Genomic DNA, 15,069 nt, shown 5'->3' with positions numbered 1-15,069 from the left:
CCGCCCGCCCACCCTGGCTCCATGCCATCCAATTTAGGTACGTTTTTGAGGCCAGGTGCATGCGTGGAAGTCATGCGCATGAGCAAAGTGCATGCACGGAAGGCCATACACCCACTCTTTGTGTGTGTGTATTTGTGAAGCGGGCGCGCACGGGCAGGGCAAACTCGAGCCGAGGTGGCGCAGTGGTTAAATGCAGCACTGCAGGCTACTTCAGCTGACTGCAGTTCTGCAGTTGGGCTGTTCAAATCTCACTGGCTCAGGGTTGACTCAGCCTTCCATCCTTCCGAGGTGGGTAAAATGAGGACCCGGATTGTTGTTGGGGGCAATATGCTGACTCTGTAAACCGCTTAGAGAGGGCTGAAAGCCCTATGAAGCGGTATATAAGTCTAACTGCTATTGCTATTGCTATTGCTATTGCTATATTATATTATTGTATTGTATTGTATTATATTATTATATTATTATATTATATTAATTATATTATATTATATTATATTATTATTATATTATATTATATTATTACATTACATTACATTATTAGATTAGATTATAATATTAGATTAGAATAGATTAGATTAATTATACTATATTATATTATATGATATGATATGATATGATATTATATTATATTATATTATATTATATTATATTATATTATATTATTAGATAGATTAGATTAATTATATTATATGATATGATATTATATATTATTATATTACATTACATTATATATTAATTACATTACATTACATTCATCCTATTCTATTCATTCGATTATATTATATATATATATACACACACACATAGATCGACAGACAGACAGACATACATCCCTGGGGTGTGTCTGTGTGTGTGTGTTCCAGCATAACTCTGGAATGCCTGGCCCATTTAGGAGAGCGAGTTTGCGGCATCCTAGAGCGGCAATTGTTGTGATGTCGTGGGAGGGAGAAGGGAGAGTCCGGGTCATTAAGGAGAGCGAGTGCTTCAACCTGGAGTGGTAATTGTTTGTGATGTCAGTTCTTCCACAGTTTCCTCTGGAAAGCCAGTCGTGACGTTTGCCCTCCAGTGGACAAATGGGGAAGTGCCTGATGGAGTTGGGGCAAAGTGCCAGGATCGTAGACAGGGCGGGAAAGAGGAGCGCATGGGAGGGGAAAGGGAGAGGGCAGGGATGATGGGCATGGGGGTAGGGGGAAGAAAGGCCCCTCTCAATGGCTCCTTGTCAGACCAATGCTTTGATATCTATAAATACCCAGGCAATGCCGGGTTATCAACTAGTAGAATATAAACTGAGAGCAAACCCCACACCACACTAGCACTGATGATCTAACCTAGTTTGGGTAATGAAACGTCTGCAAGAAAACAAGCAAGCTCAGAGGGCACCAAGGGCCCCCTCTAATGTTCCTTTGAGTTCAATGGGAAATAAATTAAATTTAGAATACGCCTGAGTCTGGATCATCACAAACCTTCTGGGTTTCAGGTCTCCAGGTAGATTGGCAAGAAAGCGACTTTCAAAAGCGGATCTTGAACGTACCCCAGGAACTGTACGAAAAGGGCTGTGTGACGGATGTGGATCATGGGTTGCGGGTAAGCATGGCAGCCGAACTATCAGATTCCATAGAGCTGAACTTTCAGCCGTGGATGCAGCATCTTACTTTTGTGTCTCAAGCTATGGAGCTGTTCTGACCGAGGCTTCCCAAAACCACGAAGCCGACTCCTCGTCCCGATAAAACCCCTTTTATTTCGGTTAAAGGGAATTCCTCTCCAGCAAAGTCCCGGCCAACAGTCTTTCAAGAGATTTCACAACGACCGACCTTTATCGACCGACTGTGTGACTGTTGTGCTCTTTTTTTAACATGTTGTATTGTCTACTGTTTGTCTTCCCCCCCCCTTTTTGAATTGTGAGCCGCCCTGAGTCCCCCCCCGGGAAAAGGGCGGCATACAAATAAAGGAAACTAAACTAAACTAAACTAAACTATCAGGCTTGGAGAGCTGCCAGGCCGATATCTTCCAAACGCCACGCTGTAGCAGCAATTACTTGGCAAGGAGTCAGGAACAGATCTTCACCCTAATGAATTGAACTAATTGTCTCCTGCAAACTCCCCTCCCCTTTCGCTCCTCTTTTATTCCCTACGGGAGGGGCCATTCACCGTCCACCTGTGCCTTTACTCCCAAGTCGACCCTTGTTCCTTAGTTGCTCCCTTCTCCTGGCAGCTCAGCGCATGGGCACATTGGGAACAGGCTCCAGCTGTTCTGACAATTGGCATCTACCTGTAATAAATCTCATTCATTTGTGGCTTACCTCGTGTTCAGGTTGCCGAAGCGATTGGTTATCCCATCATGGTTAAAGCCTCTGAAGGAGGAGGAGGGAAAGGAATCCGGAAAGTAAACAATGCCGATGATTTTCCCAACCTTTTTAGACAGGTATGTTTCTTCGAAGGATGTGATGGCGAACCTATGGCATGCGTGCCACAGGTGGCACATGGAAGCCTCTCTGCGGGCATGGGAGCCGTTGCCCAGCTCAGCTCATGTGTGCACGCCTCCCACTGGCCAGCTGATTTTCGTGTCTCTGCCATGCATTCGGGAGATCCACGCACATGGGTGGGGGGTGGGAGGTCATGTGTGCATGCGTGGGGGGACGGGAAAGTTGTGTATTGATATGCGGAGGGAGCGGTGCTACTCCCGCGCCCCATTTTTGGTCCCGGGAGGCTTCAGGGAAGCCTGCTAGGTCCAAAACGAGGCATTGGGGGGGGCGTTTGCAGTTGTGCACATGCGCAGGAGATGGAGGAAGCGCAGGGGAGTCAGGTGCACATGCGCAGGGAGGAGGGGCGCATTGCATTATGGGCGGGCGTAGGCATGCAGATGCCCGCTGTTGCACATGCATGCACGCTTTTGACACGTGAGGAGAAAAAGGTTAGCCATCCCTGTTCTACGGTCTGGCGAAATGTCTCAAAATTCCAAATCTTAGAATCTTCAGCTTAGAAATGATTGCTTGGTCGAAAAAGTCAACATGAAGCCCAATGGCTGCATTACAGCGGTGGGGAACAGTCGGCCCTTTATGACTTGTGGACTTCAACTCCCAGAATTCGTGAGCCAGCCGTCACGCTGACTGGGGAATTCTGGGAGTTGAAGTCCACAAAGGGCCATAGGTCCCCACCCACTAATATACTAGGTATTGTCAGCTCCTAGCCCAACGCTTCTCAATCTTGGCTGTTTCAAGGTAAGTGGAAGTCCCAGAATTCCCAAGATATCATGCTGTCTAGGGAATTCTGGGAATTGAAGTCCACAAGTCACAAAAGAGCTATAAGTCCCCACCCCTGATCTACTAGCTATTGTCAGCTCCTAGCCCAATGCTTCTCAATCTTGGCTATTTTAAGATGCGTGGAAGTCCCAGAATTCCCTAGCCATCATGCTGGCTGGGGAATTCTATGAGATAAAGTCCACGCTCCTTAAAGCATGCTAGCTGTGAAATTCTAGGAGTTGACATCTGCATATCTTAAAATATCCTGGCTGGGGAATTCTGGGAATTGAAGTCCACACAGTTTAAAGCATGCTAGCAGGGAATTCTGGGAGTTGAGGTCCATATATCTGTAGGTGTACTAGCTGGGTAATTGTGAAAGTGTGGGGAATTCTGGGAACCCTCCCTAGTTCTCATGAAAATAAAGATAAGGAGAGAGAAAGCACAATGAAGATTTGCAGGGTTCTACTACTGTACTTTTATAATAAAAGTAATATTGGTCTTTGGTTTCTCGTCTGCTCTCCCATGAATGGCTGACTTTAATCTTGCAACTCAGAGTGTGCTTCCTCTCCCCCACTTAATCTTTAAGAGGCTTTCTTGGGTTACATTCTGTTCCAGACTCAAGTTTCTTTTATCTGATCATTTTCTGGATAATCTTTTCTTTCTGTCCCTCAAGGCCATTCCTTCCTCCCACTACACTGAGTGAATGAATGATCTGGGAGGGGAAAAGAAAAGCTTTTTCTTAATGTCTATGGAGATTCTCAGTCATCCAGGTCATGGTTGCCCCAAAGGTGTTTTTTTCTTTTCAAAAAGCAACTGGACTGTCTTTGTTTTTCCTTGAAGACGTTTCACTTCTCACCCAAGAAGCTTCTTCACTTCTGAATGAACGGTGGAGAATGGAAGGAAGATTAGCGTTGAGGCCATTTGGAGGTTTATCTGGGTCCGGCAAAGGATACCTCAAGGATAAAACACCTAGACGCAAAACTGAGCTATGTGATATGGTTCCACCACAAAACCGCGGTAGACAAAAGCGCGGTCGACGAAAGCGCGTATGTGACGTCATCACAGCGCGACGAAAAAGATCGAAAAATGTAAAAATAAAGCAAAAACCTTACCCTAATCCCCCCAAACCTAACCCTAAACCTAACCCTAAACCTAACCCTTAACCTAACCCTAAACCTAACCCTTAACCTAACGCTAAACATAACGCTAACGCTCTAAACCTAACCCTAACCCTTAACCTAACCCTAACCCTAACCCTAAACCTAACCCTTACCTTTATGTGAATCGGCTTGCTGTAATTTAATTTTGATTTCAATTTTTCGATATTTTTCGTCGCGCTGTGATGACGTCACATACGCGCTTTCGTCGACCGCGCTTTTGTGGAACGCGGTTTTGACGGGTCACGATGTGATATATGCAGTACAATGCAGTGAGACATTGGGGAAACAAAACAGTCATTTCACAAACGCATGGCATAACATAGGAGAACAACCCATCAGGGCAAGATTCAGAAGTCCACCTGCACTTGAAAGACAAATGCCATCCTTTCGAAGACAGCAAAGTCCACATTCTAGGCAGAGAGGACCGCTGGTTTGGAAGAGCAGTCAAAGAGGCTACCTATGTATCCGAATTTACAACCTAAATGGTGGAGATGTGATTGCGCTGATGCTACTTACTATCATATATGGCGGACTTTTAAAAAGGTTAAAGCATTTTGGATAAAAATATGGTGGATTATGCAAAATGTTCTTTAAAAAAAAAAGGATAAAGTTTACCCCTCAAGTTATTTTTGTTAGGTATAATTACTGATTGTACAGTTGTAGAGATTAACCTGATTTTGCATTTAATAACCGCAGCTAGACTGCTGGTGGCGCAATACTGGAAGAAGGAAGATTTGCCTACTATTCAAGAATGGACATTGAAAGTAACAATGCTGAGATGGCTAAAATATCAGCATATCTCAAGGACCATTCCAACGAGAGATATAAACTGGAGTGGAAAAGATGGATTGACTATACTCAAAACAAATATGGGACTAAGAAATTCCAGATAGCTTACGACTGAAGAAACAAGGAATGATATAATCTGTTTAGAGCTAGCCTAGCAAGGAGGAGTTAAAGCTCAAATGAAAGATGATATTAACTTTTTTTAAAGTTTATCTTAGAATGTTTTTGTTAAAGATTTATACCCTGTATTGGTTCTGGGAAGTCGGGGGAGGGGGAAGGTTGGGGGGGTTCCACCACAAATCCGCGAAGCCCTTATCCGCGGAGACATAAGCGTGAAGACTAATTCGCGCCGTTCGAAGCGCTAAGGAAAAACGCGACCCTATCGCGATGACATAATCGCGGAGGGCAAATCCGCGCATTCCCAAGCACTCAGTACCCTAAACCTAACCCTAAACCTAACCCTAAACCTAACCCTAAACCTAACGCTAAACCTAACCCTAAACCTAACCCTAAACCTAACCCTAAACCTAACCCTAAAACAAACCCCTAAACCTAATCCTAAACCTTACCTTAATTGAAATCGGCTTTCTGCCGCGGCGCCGTTTTAAAGCGCCCTTCTGTTGCCGCGCTGTTGTCGCGGCATTGATGATGCGCAGTGATGACGTCGCGGCTTTAGCGACGCGCTTATGTCTCCGCGGATAAGGGCTTCGCGGTTTTGTCGTGCCACGGGTTGGGGGGGCTGGGTGGGGAGGGTGGGGGGAGGGAAGTAAATATTTGTAAAAGTTTTTTTTTCAAAATTCTCAATTTAAAAAAAAGAGGCTATCTATGTTAAAATTGAACAGCCTCCCTCACAACAGAGGGGATGGGATATGACACCACCTATCTCCTGTTTAAAACGCAGTCCTTTTAGCAGTTCCATGAAGGCTCCACACCTGTTTGCTCTATTCAGATGACTCCGAGGGCACAAATAAACCTCCAAGTGATCTCCACAACTCTCAGAAGGAGTGCTAACGACCAGAGGACTGCAAGAAATATAAATGCTTCCATCCTCCACTATTCAGACAGAACTGAAGAAGCTTCTTAGATGTGAAGGGAAACAACTTCAAGGAAAAACAAAGAAAGTCCAGTTGCCATTTGAAAAAGCACCTTTGGGCCTTTTTCTGAATGGCTTTCGAACATGGCAAATATATTACTCTGCTAACAACCCAATTGCTTGGTCATTGCCTGCTTATGTGTGACTCTTAGGTACAAGCTGAGGTGCCCGGCTCGCCGATTTTTGTGATGCGACTGGCTAAGCAATCCCGCCACCTTGAGGTCCAGATCCTTGCTGACCAATATGGCAATGCCATCTCCCTCTTCGGCCGAGACTGTTCCGTGCAGCGCCGGCACCAGAAGATTATTGAGGAAGCGCCAGCATCTATTGCAACGTTGGATGTCTTTGAACATATGGAACAGGTAGGTGGGGATTCTGCCTTTGAGAACAGAAAACTGTAGCCCACTCCTCACATTGGTGGTGGAGGAGTGAGAATTAAGTGGCCGTTGTTGCTACAGGTAGTCCTCGACTTACAATAGTTTGTTTATGTTGATTGTGATGTATTTTTATGATGGCTGTGATCATGATTTATCTCTTATACCCTGTTTCCCCCAACATAAGATTTTCCTGGATAATAAGCCCATCGGGCTTTTGAGTGCATGTGCTAAAATAAGCCTTCCCCCGAAAATAAGCCCTTCCCGAAAATATTGCAACACAGCAGTGGCTATGAGATGGCCATAGCTATTCTGTTCTGTTCGGTTCTATTCCATTCCATTCCCTGTTCTATTCTATTCTATTCCCTGTTCTGTTCTATTCTATTTCATTCCATTCCACTCCCTGTTCTATTCTATTCCATTCCATTCCCTATTCTATTCCATTCCATTCCGTTCTATTCCATTCCATTCCGTTCTATTCTATTCCATTCCATTCCCTATTCTATTCCATTCCATTCCCTGTTCTATTCTATTCTATTCCATTCCCTGTTCTATTCCATTCCATTCCATTTCCTGTTCTATTCCATTCTATTCTATTCCCTGTTCTATTCTATTCTATTCCCTGTTCTATTCCATTCCATTCCCTGTTCTGTTCTATTCTATTTCATTCCATTCCATTCCCTGTTCTATTCTATTCCATTCCGTTCTATTCTATTCCATTCCGTTCTATTCTATTCCATTCCATTCAATTCCATTCCCTGTTCTGTTCTGTTCCATTCCATTCCATTCCCTGTTCTGTTCTATTCCATTCCATTCCCTGTTCTGTTCTATTCTATTCCATTCTGTTCTGTTCTATTCCATTTCATTCCCTGTTCTGTTGTATTCTATTCCGTTCCATTCCATTCCCTGTTCTGTTCTATTCTATTCTATTCCATCCCATTCCACTCCTACTCCTACTCCTATTTAGTTGCCATTCAAAATTAAAATGGAACTGAAAAAAGTAACATGACCATTTTTCATACTTATGACCACTGCAGCATTTTTCCCATGGTCACATGAGCAAAATTCAGATACTTGGCAACTGATTCCTACTTATGACAGTTGCAATGTCCTGGGGCCGTGTGATCCCGTTTTGCGGCCTTCTGACAAGCCAACTCAATGGGGACACCAGATTCACTTAACAACCATCTTATTAACTTAACTGCACTGCTTCACTTAACAGTGGTGGGAAGAAAGATCGTAAAATGGGGCACAATTCGCTTAACAACTGTCTCGCTTAGGAACAGAAATTTTGGGCTCAATTGTGGCCGTAAAGCGAGGACTACCTGTGTTGTATAAATGAAACTTAGAGAGTTGTGTATGTGAGTTGTGTGCCAACGTACACCATATTGTCTATTTTTATGCTCAGTTGAGCATCTTTCAAATACAATTGGGAGAAAAAAAAGAGGATTTTCAGAAACTCACAATACTGCACTCACCCAGCACATTTAACTAGGTCAGTGAAATATTTGGCAGAGGCCTTCATACAACATGCCGAGCTGGTTCTGTATTTGTCTTACTTTGGTTTTGTCAGTGAGAGTAACGTAGTCGGTTATGTAGGTTAAACCTCTGGTTCATTTAAGGTTCAGAACATTGCTCCAAAAACGGATTAACTCAGTAACCTGAATAAATGTGTGTGAAGAACACAACTAATCTTCAGTCTGGGATGGATCTGATTAGCTCCCTAATTTTATGAAGATGGTGTTGTGGATACTTAGAGGTTTGTGCATGAATGAACAATTCATATTCAACCTAGAACAGCATTTCTCAACCTTGGTGGTCTTGTGGCCTGCCAGCGGCCAGGAGAGCTGGCAGCAGATTCGGACAGTGAGGAGGTTGGGAAGGGAGATGGGCCAGTCCTGGAGTCTGGGGAAGGCTCTGAGGAGGGCTCTGTGTCCGAGGCAGAGAGGAGGCCAGTGCCGTATGCCAGCTATCAGCTGCCTTCCCGAGTCAGACATCAGTGAGACAGACGAACAGCTGGAGCCTGTTCCCAATATGCGCATGGGCAGAGAGAAAGACCACAGATGGATGATGAATGGCCCCTCCCAGAGGAAATAAAAGAGGAGCGAAAGGGGAGTGGAGTTTGCAGGAGACAGTTCGCTTACTTGGCTCGTGACTCTCCGAGACTCCTTGCCAAGTTCTGCAAGTATTGGCCCCGCGGCCCTCCAAGCCAGATAAGGTCTGTGACCGTAATAGCAGTAGACTTATATACCGCTTCATAGGGCTTTCAGCCCTCTCTAAGCGGTTTACAGAGAGTCAGCATATTGCCCCCAACAATCTGGGTCCTCATTTTACCCACCTCGGAAGGATGGAAGGCTGAGTCAACCCTGAGCTGGTGAGATTTGAACCGCTGAACTGCTGATCTAGCAGTAGCCTGCAGTGCTGCATTTAACCACTGCGCCACCTTGGCTCTTGGTAAAACCTCCTTTGAAATGACTTTGCCTTCTCTGCTTAGAGAAGTTGGTAAAAGTACTATGAAGCGGTATATAAGTCTAAGCGCTATTGCTAATTAAATCCTTTAAGTTGAGTATGGATTTCATGGATACATCCATATAGTTTTCTCATTAACCATACGGAAATAGTTTCTCATTGTTGCCTTTTGGGTGTGTTTTCAAATTCTAACTCTAGTTTATTGCTTAGAGATTTCTGGGTGGTCTCCCATCCTTCTATTAACCAGGTCTGATGTTGCTTAGCTTCTGAGCTAAGATAGGTTTGCCAATGTGCTGCTACTGCTACCTACCTATGAAGAACGGTTGCAGGAATTGGGCATGACGAATCCAGTGAAGAGAAGGACCAGGGGAGACATGATAGCAGCCTTCCAATATTTTTGGGCTGCCACAAAGAAGAGGGAGTCAAGCTATTTCCCAAAGCACCCGAAGGCCAGACAAGGAATAATGGATGGAAACTGAACAAGGAGAGATTCAACCTGAAAATAAAGAGAAACTTTCTGACAGTGAGAACAATCAATCAATGCTTCCCTGCGGAGATTGTGGGAGCTTCATCACTGGAGGATATTAAGAAGAGATTGGACTGCCGTTTGTCAGAAAGGGTCTCCTGCTTGGGCAGGGGGTTGGGCTAGATGACTTACAAGGTCCCTTCCAACTCTAGGGGAAGAGGAAGAGAGGAGTAGGGGAGAGGCAAGGGAAGAAGGAAGGGAAAGGAGAGAAAAAGGAAGAAAGTAGAGAAGGCAGGAAAGAAAGAAAGGAAGGTGGTGTCAAAACAGGCGAGGGATGGTAAACAAAGCAACCCAAACGGTATGTTATAACCCTGTAAGTGGAACGACAAATGTATAAGAACGACGAATGTAAAAAAGAATAACAACTATGTGAAGGTATACCTATAATTGTATATAGAGAACAAAAAAAAACTTTTTTTTTTAAAAAAAAGGTCCCTTCCAACTCTGTTAATCTGTAAACCACTGAAATGGCCCTCATGCTTTAAAAGTTGATAGGAGCAAGATGGCTTTTACGGAGCAGAATGGTAATTCTAAGTGGCGGTGAGTTCCGTTGTCCCATAGTTCTCACCAGATTTGAGTCCGATGGGCTCCAAATCTCTTGAACTCAGAAACTACCCCAAGCAAATGATCTCATGAAGTTGTCTTTGGTTCCAAATATGTTTTTTGAAAGTAGTCCTTTCTCTCTTTTTCAGTGCGCCGTCAAACTCGCCAAGATGGTGGGCTACGTCAGTGCCGGGACGGTGGAGTATCTTTACAGCCAGGATGGGAGTTTTTACTTCCTGGAGCTAAACCCTCGGCTGCAGGTCGAGCATCCTTGTACAGAAATGGTGGCTGATGTCAACCTGCCTTCCGCTCAACTCCAAGTAAGTCGAGAAGAACTGGTGGGAAGGGTGAAGCTACTTGCTAAGCACGGGCTAATCTGCAGACTTCGGTTCAGCTGGAATATCCAGTTCTTCCAAAATCTTGAGCAGGCAGGAAGAGGTTTTTTTTTTTTTTGAGGGGTGTTCCAAATGTTGCAAGAAGTGAATTGTTCTGGACTTGGAACACGATCAGAGTGCTGATAAGGCAAGGGAAAAATCCTGGCTTTGGAAAGTGAAGTGTTGCGTTAAGGGAAAACCTCTCGCTGGTTGTTATGAAACGGGAGGGTGTGTTTTCAGAGGAAGGGAACATTTCGGTACGCGGTGTTTCCATCTGTGTGTAATGAAGGCAAACGTGACTTTGCAGAGAGTTTCTGAGGTCCTTCGGAAAATGCAGCGCTTGTACTTTTTAAAATTTTATTTATTTAAATAAAAGCCTGGAAACCGTTTATGGACTTTTTGCTGGAAATGGGGAAAAAAACAGTGAAGTGAAGATTTATGGTTTGATGCTTTAAAAAGAAGTAAATAAGAGATTGGAGGGATTTTTGTAATACCAAGAGGGAGAAAGGATATTGAGGTTGTTTGTAACTGTTGAAAAAAAAAATCAGAAGTTACTATTAGTTCTTTAACTATTTTTCTTTTACTTTTATTTTCTCCTTTCCCTTTCCCTTTTCCTTTTCCTTTCCTTTCCTTTCCTTTCTTTTCTTTTCCCTTCCCTTCCTTCTCTTCTGTCTCCTTCCTTCCCTACCTTTCCTTCCTTCCTTTCCTTCCTTCCTTCCTTCCTTCCTTCTTTCCTTCCTTTATTTTTTTTACATTTGCAACCCTTATGTAGATTTCTTAATAAAAACTGTACAAAAAGGACAGTAAACCTGTGATATGTATTTAAAAAGTACATATTCTTTTACTTTTATTTTCTCCTTTCCCTTTCCCTTTCCTTTCCTTTCCTTTCTTTTCTTTTCTTTTCCCTTCCCTTCCTTCTCTTCTGTCTCCTTCCTTCCCTACCTTTCCTTCCTTCCTTCCTTCCTTCCTTCCTTCCTTCCTTCCTTCCTTCCTTCCTTCCTTCCTTCCTTCCTTCCTTTATTTTTTTTTACATTTGCAACCCTTATGTAGATTTCTTAATAAAAACTGTACAAAAAGGACAGTAAACCTGTGATATGTATTTAAAAAGTAGTTTTTTCCCTCTTTGATATTCGTTCATGCATTTATTTATTTTCTATACCCATAATAGTTTACTGATAACCGGAGTATTATGAACAAATATAGAACATTATTATGATTTATTCTAGTTGCACACCAAGATTCATGGCAGTGTGCAATTATACCGATAAATAACCATACCATTGAAGCATTGCCTTTTGGGAACATTCTAGATTTATTTATTTATATATATATATTGAGCAGAAGATACTGTGACCTTTGCCATTCTCTTCTTTTACCATCAATAAGAATTTCCTTAAGTCTTCTTTGTTAAAAACTATCAAAGTAGCCGCATCGGCATATTTGAAGTTTTGAGTGGTGCGGTGGCATGAAGGTAGAGACCTCTCACCTCACAATCAAGAGGCTGTGAGTTCGATCCTAGGTAGAGGCAGATATTTCTCTCTCTGGGCTCAATGAGAATATATCTGCTGAACAAAAAACTCTGCATTGGTGACAAGAAGGGCATCCAGCCAGTAAACACTCGGCTCCATTCAGTTACCCAGAACCCCCCCCCCCCAAACAAGGGATTATGGAGTCATTAAATGAAGAGGTTGATACAGGTAGTTTTTTCCCCCCTTCATTCACTTCCATTTAGGGATAGTTCAAAGTTACAACAGCATTGGAAAAAATTACTTGTGACTGTTTATCACATTTAATGACCGTTGCGGCATCCACATGCTCATGTGATCAGAATTTGGACACTTGGCAACTGACTCATATTTATGGACAGTGGCCAGGTACACTTAACGACCGTATTACTAACTTAGCAACTGCAGTGAATCACTTAAGAACTGGTTCAAGTAGGGCCATAAAACGGGACAAAACTCACTTAACGACACAAGTTCTGGGTTCAATTGTCATCGTAAATTGAGGATTATCAATAATGCTGAGAAAATAGAAATTCAGATGACTCCCTAATCGTAGTCGTAGTTAATACTTATAGATCCTTTTATGTAGAAACAAGAAGACAGCACAGATGCTGGGACACTTATGCTTAGTGTTGTCAGCGGAAGATATTTCTGTTGTGCACTTACCGTATTTTTCAGAGTATAAGATGCTCCAAAGTATAAGACACATCTACCGTAGCTTTTGGGGAGGAAAACAAGAGAGAGAGAAATCTGTCTCTGCCTCCCAGCAATTTTCCTCCTTGCAGCAAACAGCAAACAGTACAGAAGATATACACTGTTCGTGGTGTTACATTTCAGACTATACTTGTACAGATGTTGTTAAAATTGATGTGGCTTTCTGGAAGTATACATTATTCTCTGCTATTTAAAAGGAGATACAATAGCACTGGGCCTCTTCAGATCAAGCCTTTATTTTAAAAAAGCTTCTTCATTTGATTAGTTGTCTAGAACAGTGGTTCTTAAAGTTGCCAAGTTTGGGAACCACTGGTCTAGAACAATAAAAAAGCAAGTGTAATATTTTGAACATTCTATAGGCATTTATAGTTACTGACTTACCTCCTTGCAGAAAACAGCCAACAGCCTGTTTCAGTTTAGCCTGATTAGGAAAAAAAAAACCTGTCTCTGCCTCTCAGCAATTTGCCTCCTTGCAGCCAACAGCAAGTTTCACTTTCAATTTCAGTTTAACCAAGGGGCTCCCAATGATCAGCTGTTTCAGGCTGCAGGGATTGCCATAGCCTATTGCCGCCTCTGCAAGCCCCATTTTCTCCATTTGCTGCAAGGAAGTAAATTGCTGGGAGGCCTAAGGGTGAGGTTACATTCGGTGCAGGGGTGGGTTTCGACCGGTTCGCACCGGTCCCTGCGATCCGGTTGGTCGCCGAACCCGGAAGTAAGTAACTTCCGGGAACGGCGAAGCCCCCCCCCCCCGTGCCCGCGCGCACCCACGCCCGCTCCTTACCCGGTTTTTACGAATTCTGCGCTTTCCACGCATGCGTAGAACGCCTGCGCGATCCTCCAGGAGCAGCTGGAGCATCGCGCAGACGCTAGTACGCATGTGCGTGCTGCGTGCGTGCACGCGTGCACCGCGTGCGTGCGCGAGGACGCCGTGTGTGTGCACGAGGACGCCGCCGGCCTCGTTCCAACCGATCCGGTTGGAACGGGGCGAGAAACCCACCCCTGATTCGGTGTATAAGACGCACCCAAATTATCACTCTCTTTTTGGGGTGGGGCAGGTGCGTCTTATACTCCAAAAATACGGTGAATATGACAAGGGCTGTATTTCCCTTTTTTCTCCCCAGATTGCAATGGGAATTCCTCTCCACAGGATCAAAGACATCCGGATCATGTATGGAGCTTCCCCCTGGGGGGACACCCCTGTTGACTTTGAAAACTCGGCCCATGTGCCTTGTCCGCGGGGTCACGTGATCGCAGCCCGTATCACCAGTGAGAACCCCGATGAGGTGGGCCTTCCTGCATTTCTGCCACTTTGGCTCTGTGTCTGCAATGTTTGTGCACGTTATGATGCACCCAATAAATAGGATTAATAAAGATATGGATCAGGGGTTTTCAATATCAGCTCCTTTAAGATGTGTGGAATTCTGGGAGTTGAAGCCCACACATCTTAAATGTTGCTGGTTGAGGAATCCTGGGAGTTGAAGTCCTCACATCTTAAACTTGCTGGCTGAGGAATTCTGGGAGTTGAAGGCCACACATCTTAAATGTTGCTGGTTGAGGAATCCTGGGAGTTGAAGTCCTCACATCTTAAACTTGCTGGCTGAGGAATTCTGGGAGTTGAAGTCCTCACATCTTAAACTTGCTGGCTGGGGGATTCTGGGAGTTGAAATCCATACATTTTAAATGTTGCTGGCTGAGGAATTCTGGGAGTTGAAGTCCTCACATCTTAAACTTGCTGGCTGGGGGATTCTGGGAGTTGAAATCCATACATTTTAAATGTTGCTGGCTGAGGAATTCTGGGAGTTGAAGTCCTCACATCTTAAACTTGCTGGCTGGGGGATTCTGGGCATTGAAATCCACACATTTAAAATGTTGCTGGCTGAGGAATTCTGGGAGTTGAAGGCCGCACATCTTAAACTTGCTGGCTGGGGGATTCTGGGAGTTGAAATCCACACATTTTAAATGTTGCTGGCTGAGGAATTCTGGGAGTTGAAGTCCTCACATCTTAAACTTGCTGGCTGGGGGATTCTGGGCATTGAAATCCACACATTTAAAATGTTGCTGGTTGAGGAATTCTGGGAGTTGAAGTCCTCACATCTTAAACTTGTGGGCTGGGGGATTCTGGGAGTTGAAATCCACACATTTTAAATGTTGCTGGCTGAGGAATTCTGGGAGTTGAAGGCCACAATCTTAAAATTGCTGGCTGAGGAATTCTGGGAGTTGAAGTCCTCACATCTTAAAGTTGCTGAGGTTGAAAAACTCTAACATTGAATCCTGGAATATGCTTCTC

The 15,069-nt window shown here is 43.9% G+C and overlaps 1 protein-coding gene across 6 annotated transcripts in view; it reads left to right on the top strand.

Annotated features, from left to right (window-relative positions):
* Nucleotides 1–15,069, top strand: part of ACACA (acetyl-CoA carboxylase alpha) — a 305,545-nt gene that overhangs the window by 63,171 nt on the left and 227,305 nt on the right. For all 6 annotated transcript variants that reach the window (XM_087717132.1, XM_087717127.1, XM_087717128.1 and 3 more), the window contains 5 exons: nt 1,478–1,584; nt 2,311–2,421; nt 6,430–6,639; nt 10,339–10,509; nt 13,904–14,065. In XM_087717132.1, the coding sequence (XP_087573258.1) occupies nt 1,478–1,584; nt 2,311–2,421; nt 6,430–6,639; nt 10,339–10,509; nt 13,904–14,065 (761 nt within the window). The remainder of the gene's footprint in view (nt 1–1,477; nt 1,585–2,310; nt 2,422–6,429; nt 6,640–10,338; nt 10,510–13,903; nt 14,066–15,069) is intronic.

The sequence above is a fragment of the Thamnophis sirtalis genome, unplaced genomic scaffold (assembly GCF_051295495.1).
Source record: "Thamnophis sirtalis isolate CommonGarterSnake01/CBP01778 unplaced genomic scaffold, rThaSir2_p1.2 scaffold_6, whole genome shotgun sequence".
Lineage (NCBI taxonomy): Eukaryota > Metazoa > Chordata > Lepidosauria > Squamata > Natricidae > Thamnophis > Thamnophis sirtalis.
This window is presented reverse-complemented; position numbering and strand designations above follow the sequence as displayed.